The sequence below is a fragment of the Portunus trituberculatus genome, chromosome 39 (genome assembly GCF_017591435.1).
Source record: "Portunus trituberculatus isolate SZX2019 chromosome 39, ASM1759143v1, whole genome shotgun sequence".
NCBI lineage: Eukaryota > Metazoa > Arthropoda > Malacostraca > Decapoda > Portunidae > Portunus > Portunus trituberculatus.
Window position 1 is genome coordinate 22,151,084 of NC_059293.1, and position 21,342 is coordinate 22,172,425.

Here is a 21,342-nt window from a genome sequence, read left to right on the forward strand (position 1 = left end):
CCGCGAGGCGAAATCTGCCCGGAACTCGTCGATAGGGGTGGGGGTGTGGGCTACTGGCTTGGTGGATGGGAGGGTACAGGAGGAGATGGAGGGGAGTGAGAGGAGTGGAAGGAGATGGGGGGAAGGGTGAAGTGCAGCTGCTTTGCGTTACCACAAATACATCTTTCTGCATTGATTTCTTGATAATAAAAGAATTTCTGGCTATGTGTTGCAATAATCATGTGTTAAATAGAAAAATGATGTTATGACATCAATATACTAGAGTTTAACCAATGATGGCAAACCAAGAGGCACAAAGAGGATATTAGTTCATTACTATACCATATCAAACAGTAAACTTTGCCTTCCTCATCAGTCGTCTGTTTCTTTTCATTAATCTATCTCTCTATCCGCCCTACTATATACAGGGGTAAGCATCGCTCCTTGTCGGCCCTCCACACACCGCAGTAAATGTATTCTGTATCTGACACGCAGAACGGGCGGAAATGTTCGTCGCGCCTCTTGAGGCGGCGACTTTCTTGGGTCGTGCAGTGGAGGAAGAGCTGAGCCAGGAATGAACAAATTTCCCATGCGACTATTAGAAATTAAAGACACAGTGCTGCAGACGTGTGGTTCGATAATAGTTATTCAAATAAAAAGTTTCATAAAGTTTAGGCAGGTGGCAGCAAGTAGCGTGTGGCGGGGCGGCTCCTCCGTGCCATGGCCAGCAAGGACGTCCACCTGCGGTTATCACTTGTCTCCGGTGCTTTTCTTTATTCTTCGGACATGAACGCCACAGGTTTCCTCGTCCATTAGCGACGCACAGGGAAGCTCACCATAGACAGTAACACTCGGCACAATAATAACTGCGTCCGCGTAGCCACCAGGTGAGTCTCAGCACGCCTCCCTAATAATAAGCACTGGCTACGTTTTGTGGTTCTTAATAAAGGTGGCAGCTGCCCAGCCTTCGTCTCTCCGATGTCCACTGCATCTGCTCTCTGCCCCCTCACCCTCACCCACCTCCGCCTATTTCGCCTAGAGCCATGACCTTCGACTCCCTCTCTTGTTCCTTGCTGTGGTCGAAAATTGTTACTGCCACCCACCTTCTCTATCTATCTCACCCTTTGTGTCTCTCTTCTATCCACCGCCTCCACACAGCACTATTAGTCCCCCTCACCACCTCTTTGACGCTCTCCACTGATGTAATTACCTGGAGCCTGGAAGAGACGGACAGCTAAGTATATCCTACAAGCAGAAAATGATGGTAGGATTCTTGTCTCCAGAACCAGCAGATGCAGAACGTAGCTAATTATGAAAATACCAGTTCTCTTATGTATTATACAAGACGGCAAGGTATCTACACTTTCCTGCACGAACAAAACTTGCTCTCTCTCTCTCTCTCTCTCTCTCTCTCTGCAGTTAGCGTTGTACTCAAATGTCGCAGTGTATCCTTAGTAAGCACCAATAGCCCTCACTGATCTTACTTCAGGTCCATTGGAATAGCTGCAGTAATCCCTGGCAAGGCATATCCTATACAGATGTTTCTTGGATCCGCCGCGACCGTGAGACCGGCTGTGTTTTCCTCTCATAGATTTTTAATTTTTTATTTTATTTATTTATTTTTTTTATTTACGGCTAACTGGGCGCCTCTGATGACCTGGGGTGGTGTTGGGGAAAGGGAGACGGGGGATATATTAGCCTGAAGGAGAAGTGAATTCTGATACTCAAGGTGGGCTGGGTGGAATCAGTTCTGCCTGGGATCAAAGATGCAGCTGCCGTGGTAATCTTGCGGTCGAGGCGGCGGGCATATTATCAAGTAACAGTTACCTCAAAGAGAATTGTATGATCCGCCACAAGTACCACGAGACTATAAGTAACACCACGTCCATCACCAACACGACGAGTGCACGCAATAACATTTTACGTCATCATACAACGAGAAAAAAGTAATAAAGTCAATTTACGTACGGGTTTTTTTCATAAGTTTAAGTGGCGTTTATTCCATTTCCTGGGGTAAATGCTACCATGAATCTTGTATATGCCTTTTATGTAAAAAGAGAGAGAGAGAGAGAGAGAGAGAGAATTTTCCTTCAAGTTATATTATAATTACCATCTCTCTCTCTCTCTCTCTCTCTCTCTCTCTCTCTCTCTCTATATATATATATATATATATATATATATATATATATATATATATATATATATATATATATATATATATATATATATATATATATATAATCTTGTTTTGCGAGATTTCATTAGGAGACCGAAAAAAATGTTCTCACACAAAAAAAAATCTCAGTTCTGCAAATAATAAATTTAAAGTGGTATAGCTTATTCTTTGCTCAATCTCGTGGACAAAAGGATCTATGGAGCTGATATCCCAACCAGAGTAATCACGATTATGTATCAGACCTCCCTCCACCAGCCACAGTTACAGCAATTTGCAACCAAACTACTCAACAACCTTAAGATACCGTCACTTCCTACCCCCTGACTTCCCACCGCCTAAACGAGCAGTCCGCCACAATAACAAGAAGCTTGTCCTCACTCCACCTCCCACCACTGACCGTTACAATAAAACCACCACTACTACTGTTGGCAAATTTTGTTAATTCGTAATCAACTTTGTTACATATACGTACATTGAGATTCATGTCTTTATTTGTACCAATCCCTAAAGGTTTCATTTAATTCTTCCTAGCTTCATAATTATAAGGCTATAAATGACCTTTATAAGACGTCATTTTCAACTCTAACTGCCGGAGTTGTGACGTTTGGAATTTTGCATATACTCTATAAGTAAAACTATTTGCTTATACTCTGTATCTCTTCAATGTATATTTTCAGCCTCTCAGCTCCCTTTTGTATTGATAAGCCGTTAATTCTTCTTCTTCTTCTTCTTATTATTATTATTATTATTATTATTATTATTATTATCATTATCATTATTATTATCATTACACACACACACACACACACACGTCAGTTCAAGTGGCAGCAGTCACCATACCACACCACAGCACACAACCATCACCGCCACCTCTGCCATCACACACCATACATATCACCACACAACACCACACCAGCAGATCATTACCACTACCATCACACACCATACCACACCACATCCACCATCATGCACCGCCACACCCACCACCTCTACCATCACACACCATACCACCATGCACCGCCACACCCACCATCTCTACCATCACACACCATACCACCACACAACACCACACCAGATCACTACCACTACCATCACACACCATACAACACCACAACACACTACACCATACCACCATTACCGCCACACCACCATTACCATCACACACCATACCACACCATAGCACATCATACCACCACCGGCACACCACACCACCAATACCATCACACGCCATACCACACCACCGCCACCGCCGCCACACCACACCACCACTACCATCACACATCATAACATATCACACAACACCACACAAGACCACCACACCACCACTACCATCACACATCATAACATACCACACAACCCTGGCACCCGCGCCCGTACCCTCTCCACCAATCACTGCTCCGTCCCGCACTCTCTCCACCAACCACCGTCCTGCTCCAGGCCCGCTCCCGCCCCGCCCCTTCTCTGTCCCGCACCCGCCCAGCTCAGCCCCGGTCGGCCTAGCAGCCTGCCGATTCTTTCTTTAAACGTATTTTCTCGGATTTTGCATGTGTTCCTATGTGTTTTCAGGAATCCAGGTGTACGAGAAGGTGGAGAAGAAGGAAGTGGAAGGGAGAGGTGGAGTGTGAGAGTGAGGACGGGGAGGTGAAATCACTCGCCAAACGTGCAGAAAAAAAAGCATCTGGACATAAAGGGTAAGCATAGTTCTCCTTTATTAATGAAGTTGGCATTGTTCTGTTATCTGATTTGTTATTAGCAAAATGAAGCAAATTTCAGGCCACAATATAATCGAGTCTAGTTATGTTTTGGTTTAGCGAAAAAAAAAAAAAACATTAAAATCTGCATAAAATATTACTTTTTTTTAATTAGCACGCCTAGGATTGTTTTGGGGCTTGATATAACACTTAAATTATACGGAAAACATGATCCAAGTAATAATATTCCATAAGGTTTAGTCTAACTATTCGTATTTTCAAATTTAAAAAAATTAACGGTACCAAAATAGAAAACAAAATTCTTAATACGAGAAGGACTCTGCGTTTTCTTTATTTGGTTGGAAAGGGAAAATTTTTCGTATTCAGAAAATGTAATATGATTTAGTGTGGCTGTGTTTTCCTTCTCGACATTATGATGTATTTGTGCACCGTTATTTTCAAATAAAGACCGCTCATTGGAGATCGTTTTGTAAACAATCCACCCGGTTACGTTTTTATATTTGGGTTATTAGTTTACCAAATTGTCGCGTCTAAAAATATAGTGCATTCCTGTCTGGGTGTCTTTTTTCTTCTGGTGATTTTCGAAATGAATTACGTACGTAAATATTGGGCCACAGAGACACCTCAGCAGTGCCTTCCCCCAAAGTCAGTCCACTAATGTTTACATGGATCCTCTTGTGTTTCCAGACACCAAGGGAATGTAGGGAAGCCAGAATCAACCACCAAAATAGATAAATAGCTCATTACCGTGTTAAGTAAGGCAATAATTATGTATACCCCTGTTCAGACCGCCCGGCGCCAACCATGACCTGGATCAAAACACTCCTCTCACCAACCCTCGTCCCTCCCCGTGGCAGCTCGTCAACATTTCATTCAATTCTCAGTATTTCCTGCTGTTGGTCACCTGAAATTCGTAAAGTGTATTTATAGGAGGAAAAAGTGAGGAATGGATTCGAAGTGTGTGATGGAGTGTTGTAGTAGTAGCAGCAGAAATAGCTCAGCAGCAGCAGCAACAACAACAACAGTGTTATCATCATTATTATGAGTGTTAATGTGTGTGTGTGTGTGTGTGTGTGTGTGTGTGTGTGTGTGTGTGTGTGTGTGTCCGCCTGCGCGCGCTTTGGTGTCTTGTCAAGGGAAAGCGGCTCAATGTAGGATTTCTCTCTCTCTCTCTCTCTCTCTCTCTCTCTCTCTCTCTCTCTCTCTCTCTCTCTCTCTCTTGTTAACATGTCACTAGAACCATAAAAAAAAAAACACCACCACCATTTTAAACAGTAATAAAGTGCTATATTCTGAAACTTTCTGCTCTCTCACCAAGACTGTTTTCCAAGGTCACAGATGACCAACCGGGTTCTCAAGAATGTTTTTTTTTTTTCTGTTATTAATGTAGAAATGTTAATCTATCACTAGAACCTTAAAAAAGAAACACCCTTAAAAACGTTCTGCTCTCATCACGATTATTTTCAAGGGCACAGAAATGACGAGCTTGGTTCTCCAGAGTGTTTCTCCTCCTAATAATGCTGAAATGTTATTAATCTGTCTCTAGAACTTAGCGATGTCTGAACTTGTGGCTTGACAATTTTGAACGTCCCTCCATATTTCACCCCGGCAGTCTCTCTCTCTCTCTCTCTCTCTCTCTCTCTCTGCATTTTCTTTATTATAATTTGTCTAAAAATGTATACTTTTATTGTGATGGTTTGGGCAAGTGTGGGATGGTTTCATAGGAACGCATGCAAAAATTTTTAAAGGCTGCATAAATTCACAATTCGTTTGCAATTCCTCTCTTTTTCTTTTACCATTTTAGCTAAGGAAATAAATGTAAAGGATTTTTATTCTTTTTCTTAACATTTGCCATTTCTCCTTGGTGCATAAAAGGGATATGTGTGTGTGCATGTATATATTTTGTGAGGCACCACCGGAGGGCGTCGCCGTCCCGTGTCTCACAACAGTGTTTGTAAATATGGCCGAGTACCTGGCATCGATCTTTGGCACCGAGAAGGACAAGTAAGAAATGCAACCACCCCACACTGCCATCCCTCATTCCCTTGACACACTATGTGATAGGCAGCGTCAATGTGCCGTCAGCTCTCATCAGCCCCCCGGCCAGGTGATAAATCCCGCCTCAGGTCAGGCAGGCTCAGATCGGACATCTCACCTCACTCAATTCGAGACACTGCTGTTTTATTTCTGGGCCAGTGTTATATTTAATGTACGTCTTTAAGGAAACCTTACCAGAAGCTTGCTATATATTCTATTGTCGCTTCTTTCCAGCCTCGATAGACTAGGGATGTGGTAAGGAAGCAGTGTTCTCGAGTGGGAAGGTAAAAATTAGTGAAAATTTGCCTTTGATGAAAGTCTGAGGGAAAAGACTTTTTTTCGACGTTTTTTGTATTAGGGGAACAAAAATGACGGAAATATGGGCTCATTAGTTTGACCTATAACGTAACGTGGGGCTGCACCCCTTTAGAAGTCTTCCTAAACCAACCTAACCAAACAGAGAGACTGCAGTCCCTTCATCCCTTTTTAACCTAACTTTGCAGGGGATTGTACTGCCTTTGGGAGCAGAGACGGAAAGTCTTTACAGTGTGGCCAACACTCCACACTCACACACACCTAGGCACAAATTCATATAGATCTTCTGGCAGAACACACACAAGAAGGTGTAATGTGACTTAAAAGGCTCACTACAAAGGTGTGGCATAGAGTCCCTGTCATTTGCACTCCCCAGCAGCTGGTACTCCTCACAGCAATAAGACATCTTGTGGGTCTTCCTCAGGTTGGCTCTTGGTACACAGCAGACATACCTCATAGAGGCTCCAGCAGCAGGGTGGTTTCATAGCCAGCTTTAGCATGTACCCTATGCATTTTTCCTCCCAGCCGGTGCTCCCTCTGGCTCCACAGCACCTACGCAGGTCCCCTCACGTCCAGGTGCCAGGGCTCGGCTCATGCTAGTAAAAGGAATTACAGAAATAATAACTAATTTTGAGACATTATTTCTCTGCAAAACATGAACTTTTTTCAAACTGATCAACACAAAGAAATTAATGAACTGAATTAATCTGAATCTAATCTAGCCTCATAAAGAAAATGCTAATGTTTCATGATCATTCTGAGTATATTTACAATAAACAACATCACATATATTCTTGAACTAATTTGATCAGGTGAGAACAACCTCTGTGTCTTAATGTGTGATGCTGTGGTGGCTAGCCAGGGAAATATCCTTTCTCTGTATTTCTGTATTGCTTTAATATGTGATCCATTTGTACTCATGTTGATTCTAAAATACTGTTTCTTTGGATTCCAGAGTGAACTGCAGTTTCTATTTTAAAATTGGAGCCTGTCGACATGGAGATCGGTGTTCCAGAATACACAACAAACCAACATTTAGCCAGGTATGATGTGAAAACCTCCACTGAAGGGAAGACCATGTCAAGTTGAAGTTTTCCTCATTGTAGGATTACATTTGAAAGAATTTCTTTGCCAAAATGACAATGATTTCTTCTTACAACAGAGTAACTATTCTGCTGAGTGATTACCATACAAGCATGTAGTGATTATCAGTCATCCTTTCTTATGGTGCTTGAAGCAACACATTAAATGCAGCAATAAATCTCAAAACACTTTCCAGTTGCTTGTTTTTTAACATGTGTTTTCAGAATAGAAATTTCTCCATGAGATATCTGACCATTCAACTACTTGCTACATTAGCTTTACAGTAATATCACCTGACAGCCTCCATCTGACCTTGTTATTATACAGTATTACCATTTTAAACAAACTTAGATGCAGAGATAGTCCATTTTTGTGCAGAATTTTCAAAGACAGAACCCAGTAGTAACTTATGTTTAGAGTGAATGCCAAACTGAGCTGGGGTGGGAATTGTAAGGGCCTTGGACCAAAGTGGTTGGATTCTCACTGTTCTGCTGCTTATTGCTTGCATATTCTGTGACAAGTTTTTAAGTTGTGCATTCATAAATGATACAGTGTGGTAAATAAAACTGTCCACCTCTGTTCTTTTTCATTGCAATATACAGGAAGTTCAAATCCTATGAGTGAGTTGCATTCAGAGATTGTGTACTTACAAGTTACTCTTTAGGAATGCTGGTTGCAGTTACTCATACACACCATGATGTAGTAAACATCCATAGTTTGCTCTGGTAACACCCCGCCCTTTCTTCTTCTTCTTCTTCTTCTTCTTCTTCTTCTTCTTCTTCTTCTTCTTCTTCTTCTTCTTCTTCTTCTTCTTCTTCTTCTTCTTGCTTTATTTCTGAATCTCTTCCTGTTGTGTCTTTTGTTGTATTGTTGGTGATGCATGATTATCAAAATGTTTGCATGTTACCCAAAGACCACTTTGATGCAGAATGGGATCTTTTGCATACATTCTAGGTCACAAATATTACTTTGATAAGAATGCTTAGAAATTTTAGAGATATTAAATTATCAGTCAACAAGGTACTGACAAATCATGTTTCTTGACAATAGTATTTCTGTTATAATCATGCAGGTAATTTTGATGATGAATACTAATTCTATTTTTTGTGTGGGTAGCACATCAGTATAATTTTACTTATTGTTCAAAGAAATAAATGATATAATAACATGAAGTTCTCAGTTGTGGTGGATGAGATCCCATACTGCAGGCTACTTCCTCTAAAGCTGCCACCTGTCCTGTCTCAAGTGTTAGGTTTTCAGTATCACTCTTCCAGACATGTAGTGTTGTGATGAGTGGTGCCTGTCTTAGGCTGCTTACTGTTAGTTGGCAGCAGCAGAGCACAGTCTGAGTAGTGTGGTGGTACATACATACGTACATTCTCACATGGCTCTGGGGTTCAAAGCTGCATCAGGTGTGGTGTGTGCAGGATGCATGAGTGGTTGGTTTGAAGTTAGGCTGAGGAGTGTTGTCTGTACCTTAATCAGTTTGAGTAGTCACAAATTCCAAGGTTAAAAGTGATCACCAGTTTGTTCTTGTTCAGTATGTATTTTCATCGTACCAGCCAAGGGTAGAGGATTTGTGGCTACTTCAACTGGCTCTGTGTTTATGGGTTCAAAGGAGTCTGTTCCCCTAGTGAGAAACTGTGCCTCTAAATAAGAATTAACTTATTCATATAGTATAACATAAAATATTTGTTTTTAATTTGAACTTAAACTGTTCCCATTTTACAAGATTTTTCATAATGTCATATAATTATGTATACTATATTTGATATTATATTTGTGTTTATAGCAATGGTTATCTGTTGTTTAGTTGAATGAACTTAGCATTACTGTAAGGTCTTGCTTTTAGGTCAGGTTATATTTATATATATATATATATATATATATATATATATATATATATATATATATATATATATATATATATATATATATATATTATGCCTATTATTGTGGTGCCTCATACAGTTGATTGAATTTGCAGCCAAAACACAGTACTTGTGTGTAGATGACATACTCATTATATACTATATATGGCAACTCTGCAACTAAGTTCCATTGAGTGAATTAGTTTTTATGGATCTGTATCAGGAATTTAGAGTACTCTCTTTTTACCAGGAAAGGAATAGTTTCTTGAGTAATGATGTTATACTGTTGCATTATAGAGCGGCACATTCAGTGGCCAGCCCAGACTCTGGGAGTGATGCTCTACTTTGTAAAACTTTCTTAGCATCAAGCATCTATGTAAGTTTTAAGTCAATCCAGTATTTACATGATGTGTTTGTTTACAGTGTGTTCCGGATATGCATTATGCAATATTCTACCCTCTTCCAGGAGATAGGCAAAGGTAACACCCCACACACCCCTTCTGCTCCTCCCGCTGCCACCCCACCTTGGGGAGAGCACTTTGCAGCCCTGGGATCAAAGGGCTTTATATTTACTTCCCTATTATAAGCCAAACTTTGTAAAAATTACAGGTGGACTTTAAGAAAGTATTAACACTTGGTATAACACAGGGCAGGGTGGAGGGCTGCAAGTCCTTCCCCTTGGAGACTTTCTTGTCCCCAGAAAGCAAAAGCAGAAAGGAGGCGGCATTTATTTTCTCTAGTTTGGTTGTTTTGTTTCCCATGCTTCTTTCTTGGATGCTGCCTTGCATGTGGTGGGAAGGCAGCTTAAGTGTTAACTCAAATGAATATGAAACACTGGATACTGTGTGACATTGTTAGAAAATTGAGATGTACTACTTTATGAAGTAATAGTAGCTTTACTTCGGAATATTTAAATACTTCATCAGTTAATCTAATCAGGATAATTTCATATATAGTGTATATGTGTATAGCAAACACTCCAGCTTCAAAATTCACAGCTGAGCAACAACACATCCAAGAGGTCTAAGCAACATATAAGACACTTAGTTGTATTTAGCTTTATCACAAGAGAAACCCAGTATGTATTGAGCATGACATTCATCGCACACTACACAGCCAAACACAAGATTGTGCCATTAATGATTTATATACAGTTTGTTGATTTATCTGGTTGTTTTAATGATATTCATGAATTTTATGTGTAATTTTGAGTCTGCTAAGTTGGAGAGTTTGTTGTACACGTGTGGTATATATTATTCCATGCTGTGTTTGCTGAAGATTTGTGGATCTCAGCATGTCTTGGATTGAACTTTAGAGTTATATAATTTCTGTTGAAGTTCTTTCATGCAGTCCCCATCATCCTTGAAATGTGAGTAAAATTGACAGCAGATGTAGATTAACCATACTGCATTTGACATGACTTTGGAGGGTTACTTTGATAACTAGAGGATGTGTTTTTTGGCTGACTTTTTTGATCAATTAAGGTAACAAATAGGATTTCTTTCATATGTGTAGACTAATTGAGTGTATTTTACAGACAGTGCTCATCCTCAACTTGTACTGCAATCCCCAGAACTCGGCCAAGTCAGCAGATGGCTCACACTGTGAGTACTTGATAGCAACACTTGTGATCTGAAAGAAGACACAGATAAGAATATTTTAAAGAATACCTTGTTTCAATAATGATTAGATACTGTTTTAATGAGGATGTATGTGTCATCATGTATTGCAAACTCACTTCTCATCCACTTTCACTCTCCATCTATCTTCAATTACATTCTGTCATTGTGATGGAAACTCTGTACAGCTGACAGAAGTGATGAGGTGTGGGAAAAGATCAGTTCTTGCTTACCTTGTATTTTTGCTCCACAGATACATTTATATTCCTTCCCAATTAATTTGTAGTTTTCACTTTTTTAGGCTTTTTGTTCTTTTCTTTAGAATTTTAGTTTTGTCCTATTTTTGTTACTTTTACCATTCACTTCAACATTTATGGTATTTTCATGGTGTAGTATTTTATAATCCAGTGGCACATGACCTTAGTTGCTGTGGCATCATGCAAGAAACTTTGTATCATCTCACCATTACTTCACTCCATGGAAGACAGTGGGATGAATTACTAATCAACACTCAGAGTAACATCCTTCTTTCCTGCACAGCCACAGTGAGCGATGAGGAGATGCAGGAACATTATGACAACTTCTTTGAGGAGGTGTTTGTGGAGTGCGAGGACCGCTATGGCGAGATTGAAGAGATGAATGTATGTGACAACCTGGGGGATCACTTAGTTGGCAATGTCTACATCAAGGTGAGATTGAGATGTTGTTACATATTATATAATGTGTCCAGGGCACAAGGGACACTCACCCAAATTATGGCACTTATGATGACCATGTTAGTCGTTCATCATAAAGGAACCTTAAAAGACACAGTTTTATGGATTGGGGTGATAGTGAAAATAGATAGGTATTGCATATGTATGCCTGGTGGCTTCTTATATCTTCCCTTATATTCTTTTGTTTTTAATGTTTTGAGGTCTTGGTTGTGAAAGGTTTGGCCTTTTGGTTTTAAGTTAATAATGGAACAGTTATTGCATGCCACAATAAATTCCTTTTCTCTGTATATCTGTGCTTGCAATGAAGAAAGATTTGGTTTTGTCTGGCTTATCATCATTTAAGGGGTTACTCAATCTGAAATACAGATATATATAAAATAATTTTTTAATAACTTACCTTTGTTTCTCTTTTCCTTCTGCACATCTGGCGTGAAGTTCAAGTATGAGGAGGATGCAGAGAAGGCAGTGGTGGACCTGAACAATAGGTGGTTTGGAGGTCGTGCCATAAATGCAGAACTCAGTCCAGTCACAGACTTCCGAGAAGCATGTTGCCGCCAGTATGAAATGGGGTCAGCTTAACTTTTATTTTTTTATTTACATAGATAATCAGGTTTGAATAGTAGTGACAGCAAGATATGGAAGTTTAGGGACTTTTTCAGCTTACAGTTCATTCATAAAATTAGATTGTTCTCCATAATGGAAAAAATATACATGTCAGAGATTGAATTTTCTGTGGTCACATTGACAATATCTTTGCCTCAGAGAGTGTACAAGGAGTGGCTTCTGTAACTTCATGCACCTCAAGCCCATCTCCAGAGAGCTGAGGAGAGAACTGTACAGCAGAAAGCGAAGAAGGTGAGGGTGAGGATGCATGTGAATGTGTGGCCATGTGCACCTCAAGAATTTCATGTATGTAATTGATCTGTAAAGATTAAAAATGTTCAATGTCTTTCATTTTCTGATAGAGAGAAAAAAAAAATCAGTGGCTGAAATTGATGATCCTCTTGCAGTGTTGGTTTGGTGCAGTGATTCAGTGCACAGTAAGAGTCATGCAGTCAGTTCTTGAGGTACCATTATGGATAACTGAACATGTGTCATCTTTCAGATCTCACGGCAGGAGCAATCGCCACAGGTCAAGGTCTCGGAGCCGCAGGTCACACTCCAGGTCTCGGTCACGGCGGCGAGAGTATCGAGACAACTCGGCATCCTTGGAGCGGTTCCGGTCGCACTCGCAGGACAAGGAGCGTGAAGGCAGGTTTGGGAGGTTTTAGTGCTCAGGTGGTTCTTGGTGATGAGGATAAATGATCTCAGTGCTCTCAATGGAAAGGAGTGTAACATTTGCTTTAGTATGTTCTCAGAACCCTTTACTTAATTGTTTTTGTATTCTTTGTATGTCTTATTTATTCATAGTAAGTGATTTGTTGCAGCTAATTCCGTTAAACTATACTTGTGCAAAGCTCAAGCTTTTGTGACAGGAAATGTGGAATTCATAGCTGAATCCATTTTGTTTTATAGTAGATTATGATTAACTAAGGATTTTATTATCTTGATATTATTTATATGTCATTGTTTCTTATCTATTTATAAGATCAAAGTTATTTTAAGTTGTATGCCAGTCTTGAATTGGTACTCGTCTAGTCTACTTGATACTCATTGGCTGTGCCGTGTGAGGGTAAGCACAGTCTGCCTGGGTCAGCCAGCACATGTCAGCTCCATTTGTGTGTGCTTTTATGTTTGTGTGTTGCTCACTCAGACAGGGTTGTAAAATAGAATTTTAATGATAGATCAGGGAATGAAAATATTCTTAGCTATGTAGGGTAGAATCTCAAGTTACTTTAATATTATGAACTTCCAATTTACATGTTAGATTTGACCAAAATTGGTGTGGTGGTTGATTTTCTTCCATAAATCACCAAATTAAGGAATATTGGCATGACCACCAAGCATTGGTGGCCATTTGCCCATGAGTGGTTACTGGCCGACCTGACATCTTTAATAGGTGTTGTGGCCACAAGTATGTCAGGAAGTGCAGGGAGTTTTGGTAATTCACAAAACTTACCTTGCAATTATACAAATGATATTTGTATTGATTCTCATAACAAATGATGCAGGTTTTGATTTTTAGGTCACTATCTTACATTCCACTCTTTTGAAGTTGTTCTTTGCAACTTGTATGTTGAAAACTGTATACCCTTGTGCATAAGTTAAGTTTTTAAGGTGAAGGAGTAAGAGAAGAAGGCATATGGAGATAGAGATGAGTAAAAGTAAGGAGGATGGGATGGTGGGAGGCAGTATCAATAGACTGGCTCAAACTGGAAAAAAGGGATGTCCGTTTAGTCTATTGCAAGTCAATGGCTATTCATACTCAAATATAAATAGATATGTGGGCCAAAATAGACAAATGGTGGTTGCAGTGGTGACTGACACCATAAAATGTGGGAGGACTTTACCGCTAGCTTGTTTTGTTCCATTATCCTGAAAGTTAAGGACTGACATGCCTAATGTTCACCTTTACCAGTACTATATATACTACAATTTTGTTGTGAAGACACAAGAGACTTGCACATACAAGAGATAACACTGTTCTTATGAAAGTTAGCTACTAAGTAGCTCAGATAATTTATGATAAGTAATATTGCAATAATTGTTAACAACCGAATAGGTGCAGATATAAATGTAGATGGATTAACAGAAAACTTGCTGCATGTTCATTTGAAATAGTCTATGCAGAAAAGTAATCCTGTGTTCCAGAGATAGAAGGTTTGAGAGATCAGACCTGCAACAGTTTACACTCTCTTTGTGAAAGCTGACCAAAGAATATTAGACCTAAAGGTCCACAACACTGCATGCTGTTCACTTCTCAAGGACACAGCAGCAACATCGACTAAATAAAAAAGCTAGAACTGTTTATGTATTTTTATTACATGTCTTCTTTCCTGTTCACCTCATATCTTTCTACAGGAGGTAGTATGTACACAAAAAAATCAGAAAAAATATTTCATATATCTCCTATACAAGAAATATTTCTTGTTAATATTAGAAGTGCAAATAAAACTGGGTCCACCTGTGCACCCATCAACAGGTTGTCAAGACAGGACCTAATGTGTGTTGCTCCAGGTTTCCTTAAGCCACTTGTGACCCATTCCTCTTTATCCTGCCTATAACCAAGTTAATAAGCTGCACATTATTAAGCATGTGTTATTAGCAGATTGTGCATTTAGTATCCAATAATCATCTGATTTGTTGTGGGACTTTACATGATAATGTGTTCACATTGTTCCTCTGTCATTCAGCATAAACTTCACCATTCATCTGGACCCAGTCTTGTTCAAAGTGCCTCTGATCTGCCCACCACCAAACATGTATACAAATATTTACAAATCAAGCCATGCAGTTAAACAGCTCACCTTTAACTTTTCTCATTTAAAGCTTATCACCTAATTCAATGTGGCTTTTAAGAAGGGAAAGTTTTTAGTAAAGGCACATTCCCTATCACCTTGTCCTTCAAACATATGACCAGAATGATTCAAAAGATACCAATCAAGATTTATGGGCAATGTACATAGAGTGAGTATTTCAGAGAAAGAAAGCATAAAATACTAATGACTCCTTGCAAAAATGCATAGTGCTAATATCCATTATTCAGTGAACATAATGACAAGGTATTTTGTAATCATGGGTCATCAGAAAACTTCTGTAAATTCCTAGTCTAAAAAGTATTACTGGCTTTGCCTTTGTCTTTTATAGGAAAACATGTACAAGTCAGTGAATGGACATATTTGATAGAGCAAGCTAGTGCCATAGAGGTTTAAATCCTTAACTTTCCATGAGTGATCAAGAGACAATGACCACAAAATGCTGCCACTGTCCACTGCATTCAAACACAACACCCACATCGACGGACAGAGTCAACACCAGCATACATGTACAAACAAAACGGTAAAGGAATGTAATTGAGCAATCACTTCAGTACCTAAACAATATTACACAACTTCCTGGCATGTAAGATGATGCTTACCTTTCACACCACTGCCAACTTTGAACAGCTTCCTCAAAGCAGTCACATATGGCACATCATTGAAAATAACCAATGAATTAATTTTACTAACGGCCAGCAACTGCAAGCAGAAAACACATTATGTATAACAAGTTTTCCATGTCAGTTATACACCAGGCATTCATTATATGTGAGTTATGTTCTGCAAAAAGCTCGTATAATGAGATTTACCATACACCAAACCTATCATCATATTGATTACAAGTGGGTTATGTTCCACCAGGCATTGTTTAACCCTTCAATATTCATTTCAGCACTGTCTCAAAAAACATCAAGCACTAAAGCAACAGTAAAACATAATGGCAAAGGTAAATTATAAAACTGTAAAACAAAATTTGAAATTGTAGTGTGTGTGCAGTGTGAGGAAAATGCACCTCACCAATCGGCTACACCACAGCTGCTACTCACATAATAGGGGATTTTTCTTGTATACTGAGAATACTTGACAAACACAGGTTAGTCACGTATGATAGAATCAGCATCAAATACCCATGTATGTCTACAATTCAGCTGGCAAGGTTATGTAATGGAACTATGATGAAAGAAGTACTGTGTGTCTCAAGTGTATATAAGAGGAGGCATGCCAAGTCAAGCCACATTTATTTGAAACAAAAGCTAAATTTTTTTGTGGTTCTTAAAGCTCATCTTTTGTATCTGACTGTGTTTCATGGCTTTCTGTTTCTGTTTCACTCTCAGATTTCACTTCAGCACCTTTCTCCTGTGTTTCTTCTATAACTTGTTTTTTCTCCTCTTGCAATAGTTCATCAGGTGATTCATCTCTTGTCTTTCCTTTATCTTCATTTGTGTCTCCAGTCTTCATCCTGACCTCCTTCCCCTCTACCTCCATGGTGGGTGGGTTGAGCATCAGGCGTCCCAGGTACTTGTTGTATGGAGAGCCAAAGAAGAGGTTCTCTCCAACTTTCTGTGTCTCTGATACAAGAACAATTGTGCCCGAGTCCCCTTGTAAAGAGTCCACTATCTTCCCATCAGCATCCACTTCCACCACAATGGTCAAGTTTGTTTCACGAATAGTCATGGCTGTCACTGGCTCTAAGTGAAGAGTCTGGAAATCAATGATAATTTGGTTAAAAATATCTTGTTCATAACATTTTCTGTTTTGCAGTATTTTCACAGATAAATTACACAAGATGTAATGAATCACCTCATTACAGCTAAATCTTACCTTTTGTGCTAACTTTTCAATGTACACACTAGGATAAATACTGTTGGCAGTTTCAAAGAGAATCTTCGTAACAGTCATCAATCTCAGAATCAGTTTCCTGACAAATGATAAGGGACTGAGGGCTGCAGAGAGTTGTCTGTTGCGTTCAGTGGCATACGACACAAGAGAGATATAGTAACCGCCATCTTCCTTTGGCCGAATGTTGTCAGGGAATCCTGGCAGGCGGTCCACAAACACTTCTGACTGGCCAGCCTTTGGTCCTTTCAACCAGTATCTGAGAAAGGTTGAAAGATTAGCTACAATCAGCAATGCAATAGAACTTGAACTAATAACTAATACATATACCTATTTTAGTTAAAATGAGTCTTACCTAAGCACTCTGAATTTGAATGTCTCTGAGAAAATCAAGAAGTCCTGGTCAGGAGAAAGCTGCACCCCGTTGGCAAAGTGGACATTCCGGACCAGCACAGTGTTGGTGCCAGTCTTGGGGTCAAATTTGATGATCCTGTAAAGTAAGACACCACAACTTCAATTTCATCTACAAGACGTTTAAGTTTAAATCGGACTTCTAGATGCCATGATTCACCTTTCGTAGAATAACTAGGTAAATGTTTGATGTAGCACTGATAAATGTTATTTTGTCATACTAACCTTCCCGATGGATCACTCATCATTTCTGTCATGCTGTCACACAGATGTGAGACTGATGATGCATCTGACCAGTAAATATTTCCATCCTTGTCAACATCAAGGTCATCAGGTAACATCGGTGCTGCACCGTCTATCTCTTCTGTCACATTGAAAAGTGACTCCTTATCTCCTGATGAGTAAGTTTGATTAACCTTAGTAGAGTAAAACACTTCAATGTTTGTGATTACAATTGCATTATTTCTAAATCAATAACATGACTATACAGTGTACACTCACAGCAAACCTGATGTCATTCCTAACATAGGTTTTTCAACCTAATATAGCTATTTAGAAATTTGAATAACACCCAGCAGGGTGCTTGGCATTGCTAGTGGTTTGCTGGAACCTCACTGATAGAAAAATTATGCCTGCTTTCAAAACTAAAGATATTGAATATAACATCTTGACACATAATCAGAGACATAAACTAAACACAGGAACTGTGCTTAAGCAGATGATCACCACTGATTGAGGTTTATGTTGTTTGGTGACGGCTTCTTCAAAATATTGCAACCCTCCATGTAAGATTTCATTATGACTCACCTGTGTCCACATCCACTGCAAACAGGCCAAGGTAGGCATCAGCCACCAGGAGTCGGCCATCTGGGCCAAACCTGAGGCCGAGGGGACGGCCACACTTTTTCTCTTGCCATGGGCCATCTGAGGAAGGTGATGCTCTTAAGACATGAACTATACACAACCACACCACTACTATGTAGAAGCCAATCGAAAACTAATGTTTACATTGTATCACATAATGTATAACCAATGTCACCAATGTTGTAGTCTGCTTAACTTTACATAATATTCATTCAAAATATGATGTGACATTACAAGGGCATACAAAATTTTCAGACATTGGAATAATTTTCAGTACATACAAGAAGTCACATGTCAAAGGAGTCTCTCCCAAGTTGTCTTTCTTAACTACCAACACCATAAGGAATAGAAAGGGAGGAGTGGGAGAAGTGAAAGCTCTCTCCACATTTTGTTCCCAGGATAACACATAGCTCAGTATTTCACATTTCACTCATTAATTGAGTGCAAGGGTGATGACCTTGTGGTTTCATGCTGGTCAACTCTAATCCTAAAATACTGGTGCTAACACAGGCCTCCCACCACATCCTGGTCCAATGGAAGTCACGATCTTGAAGTGGTCAAACCTGGGTCCCCATAGCCGAAGTATCTTGCCCCCGTGAAGGCTCACAAAGATCTCGTCATCTGCCCGGAAGGCGATTGACTCTGGCCCTGTGATCCTTCCATCCAGGATCCTTTCAGCAATGTTCAACTTTGTGTTCCTTGCCAAAGCTCCTTCCAGTGGCAAAGGAGGTGGAAGCCTGCAAGAATATTTGTTTATATTTTTGCTACTTCAAGTCTTACTGTTCAAGAGATAACTAAATCAACCTATAAACTATCATATCACTACATTCATGAAATTAACAATTGCATCTCTAGTTAGATATATAGAAACTGACCCTTATTTGTTAATTTCATACAATTAAAAAAACTATAGACTGAAATTCAGAGTTACAGATATAAAATCAATCTAAATTTGTTAATTTCATACCATTGATAAAACTTGTGGTGCATACTCTGGTATGTTCCACTAAGTCTCACCTTTCATAAACATTGTAGGTGACGTGGGGTGGCACACCAGGAATCAGCGCAAACACAACCATCACCACAATTAGATCCAACAGCAGGCGCACCGTGCGCCACACCAGCCTCCTCAACAACCCCATTGTCTCACAACCTGTACACACCAACAATTTCTCAAGTTATCTGCTTAAACTTTGTGCATCATCACAACCCCGTGCTATCATTATTATTTCCAGTCTTGGGAAGTTGTCTTGAAAGGACAGATGTACTAGATGAGAAGCTACAGTCTTTGTTTCAAACACTTCATTAATGACTACTTCTGTTTAACTTGATCTATAGTTTTTTCTCTCCATTTCCATTTATATTTTATATACAAAAGAACCTCTCATCACAAATTTAACCAGAAACATTGTTTTTGCTGTGATAAAGAAGATGCAATGAAATAACTGTAACCACATAAGTCATAGAGCTGTTGAATACATAAATGGTGTGATGTGCTTTGCTATTGGGCTACTGGAGGAAATTATTGATCCAAGAGTTACAGAACCCAGTTATGTGCAAAACATCTGCTACTGACCAATCTGAATTTTTTGGGGATATGAATAAGATATTTTGAGTGATTTAAGTTAAAAGGATGGAAGCAGTGCTGTAATTTTACCGAGAACCCATTCATGTAGTTGTCAGTCTTCTATATCACGAAATCACACTGCCATTATAGCTAATACCACACTTCAGTTTAGTTCAGTTCATACATGCTTTTTGTCCCTAGCTGCCATTCCTTTCTAATCCATTCAGTTAAGAAAATATGTGACACAGCCGCCAAGCAGCCACATTTTCGGAGTTACACTAAAATAAATAAATAAAAATAAACAAAATTAAATGTTGTCTTTGTCCTCCAAAGACTCAAAATTTACACATTACCAGTCGTAATAAAGTGCATTTCCATTCAGACTGAATATACTTTCCCAGACTTGTGTTGGGGGGGCTGACTCCCCTACCAACACTCTATCTTGCCTCGCCGCTTCAACCCAAACATTTGTCATTAGTAAGTGGAAACACGGCGATACATCTGTCCTCCTTGGCCTTCCTCACCTGCCTGGACGGAATAGTAGGCCTGGATGTGACGAGTGGTCGAGTCAGATCACCCAGTCACCCTGCTCGCCAGCCGGTTGTTACGGCCCTTCGGGGGTCACTCACTCAACTCTTAATTGCTGAGGACAACTCGGCACTGAGCTACTTCGGCAGTTCACCTCGGTCCTTTCGTCAATTTGTTGGTTTGTTACTCCACACATCTCTCTTATTTTTCTTCTATGAAGGGGTTTGTACATTTCAACTAGAACAAACGCGATCATTAATTGTCATTATTATCAGTACCGATCTCGGTTGGCGTATAACACTACTGATTTGAAACATTGTTGATAGGCATCTTACTACGGTCATTGCACATAGTTCTCACTCTGCACTGATGCCACTCTTAGTTAATACTGCGAAGATCATTTTGCACTTCAAGAGAGAGAGAGAGAGAGAGAGAGAGAGAGAGGATTATCATTATTATTGTTGCGAAGGTGTATTGCAGCAGCCTCCCAGATATGTACGTGTGCCTGTGTGTGTGGAGCAGCGTCATAAGAGAGTACACATGGGTAGTACATATGAGTACATATGTGCAGACTTTAGCTAGAGGGTGAACGAAGTGTTGGTTGCTCGTGTTTATGAAACTGTCACACCTTAATGGAAGGGACGCTGAGCTAGGCCTCCATGACGGAGGAGATGTGACCCCGGAGGTCACGGGGAGATAAGAGTGTGTGTGTGTGTGTGTGTATGGGTGAGGGCACTGGCCAGCCCTGGGATAATTGTCATACGGTACCGTGTAAATAAGGCATGCATGTGTGAATTGCTTGTAGCCAGCATTATCAGGGATATATTGGTAATTAGCGGTTAAGGTAGATAGCGTTACCTAATAAGCTGAAATAGACTCGTAAGGACATTGCCTGGCAGGTGCGACGGCACAGGAGGCGTGGTCTGTGGGGCACTGTGTGGCACCGACGAGGACAAAGGACAGGAGTGTAGCAAGAGACCTCGAAGGAACAAGTCGTACTCTGGGGACCAGTCAGAGAGTGAACGAGAGACAGAGAGACAGTGAAGTGCCTGACGAACTAACAAAGTGTTACCCGTACTTTGTTGCCGCCCCCTGCCCCGTCCTGTGTGCCGCCGCCACCTGTCCTGTTCCCGGTGACTCGTGTATAGTTGCTGTAATATAGAGAAATAAGGAAGAAGTGTTTCCTTCTCCCCACTGTGTGACTGAGCT

At 40.0% G+C, this 21,342-nt stretch overlaps 2 protein-coding genes across 3 annotated transcripts; one reads left to right on the forward strand and one right to left on the reverse strand.

Moving 5' to 3' along the window:
- Window positions 1-3,694: 3,694 nt before the first annotated feature.
- Window positions 3,695-14,416, forward strand: LOC123515383 (splicing factor U2AF 35 kDa subunit-like). 2 transcript variants are annotated; one of them, XM_045273904.1, is made up of 7 exons: window positions 3,695-3,846; window positions 7,175-7,262; window positions 10,711-10,777; window positions 11,333-11,481; window positions 11,944-12,077; window positions 12,271-12,363; window positions 12,614-14,416. In XM_045273904.1, exons 1-7 carry the CDS (start codon window positions 3,710-3,712, stop codon window positions 12,777-12,779), a joined length of 834 nt encoding a protein of 277 aa, XP_045129839.1. In that variant the 5' UTR covers window positions 3,695-3,709; the 3' UTR covers window positions 12,780-14,416. The 2 variants fall into 2 exon arrangements, with proteins under 2 accessions (XP_045129839.1, XP_045129840.1); XM_045273905.1 differs by lacking the exon at window positions 3,695-3,846 and adding an exon at window positions 5,722-5,871.
- LOC123515382 (adipocyte plasma membrane-associated protein-like) lies at window positions 14,410-20,285 on the reverse strand. The gene is made up of 8 exons (XM_045273903.1): window positions 20,130-20,285; window positions 19,056-19,191; window positions 18,558-18,775; window positions 17,982-18,098; window positions 17,400-17,568; window positions 17,119-17,253; window positions 16,749-17,022; window positions 14,410-16,628 (listed from the first exon to the last, which is right to left on the reverse strand). The coding sequence occupies exons 2-8, from the start codon at window positions 19,178-19,180 to the stop codon at window positions 16,200-16,202; spliced, it is 1,467 nt and encodes a 488-aa protein (XP_045129838.1). The 5' UTR covers window positions 19,181-19,191; window positions 20,130-20,285; the 3' UTR covers window positions 14,410-16,199.
- Window positions 20,286-21,342: the final 1,057 nt, after the last annotated feature.

Excerpts from the sequence above, each read along its gene's own strand:
- LOC123515383 (XM_045273904.1), top strand. The coding sequence starts at position 3,710 with ATGTGTTTTCAGGAATCCAGGTGTACGAGAAGGTGGAGAAGAAGGAAG. Across the intron at positions 11,482-11,943 it reads TTGGCAATGTCTACATCAAG|TTCAAGTATGAGGAGGATGC; the intron begins GTGAGATTGAGA and ends TCTGGCGTGAAG. Across the intron at positions 12,078-12,270 it reads TGCCGCCAGTATGAAATGGG|AGAGTGTACAAGGAGTGGCT; the intron begins GTCAGCTTAACT and ends TCTTTGCCTCAG.
- LOC123515382 (XM_045273903.1), bottom strand. The coding sequence starts at position 19,180 with ATGGGGTTGTTGAGGAGGCTGGTGTGGCGCACGGTGCGCCTGCTGTTG. Across the intron at positions 17,569-17,981 it reads TGCAGTGGATGTGGACACAG|GAGATAAGGAGTCACTTTTC; the intron begins GTGAGTCATAAT and ends CTTACTCATCAG. Across the intron at positions 16,629-16,748 it reads TTGAAAAGTTAGCACAAAAG|ACTCTTCACTTAGAGCCAGT; the intron begins GTAAGATTTAGC and ends ATTGATTTCCAG.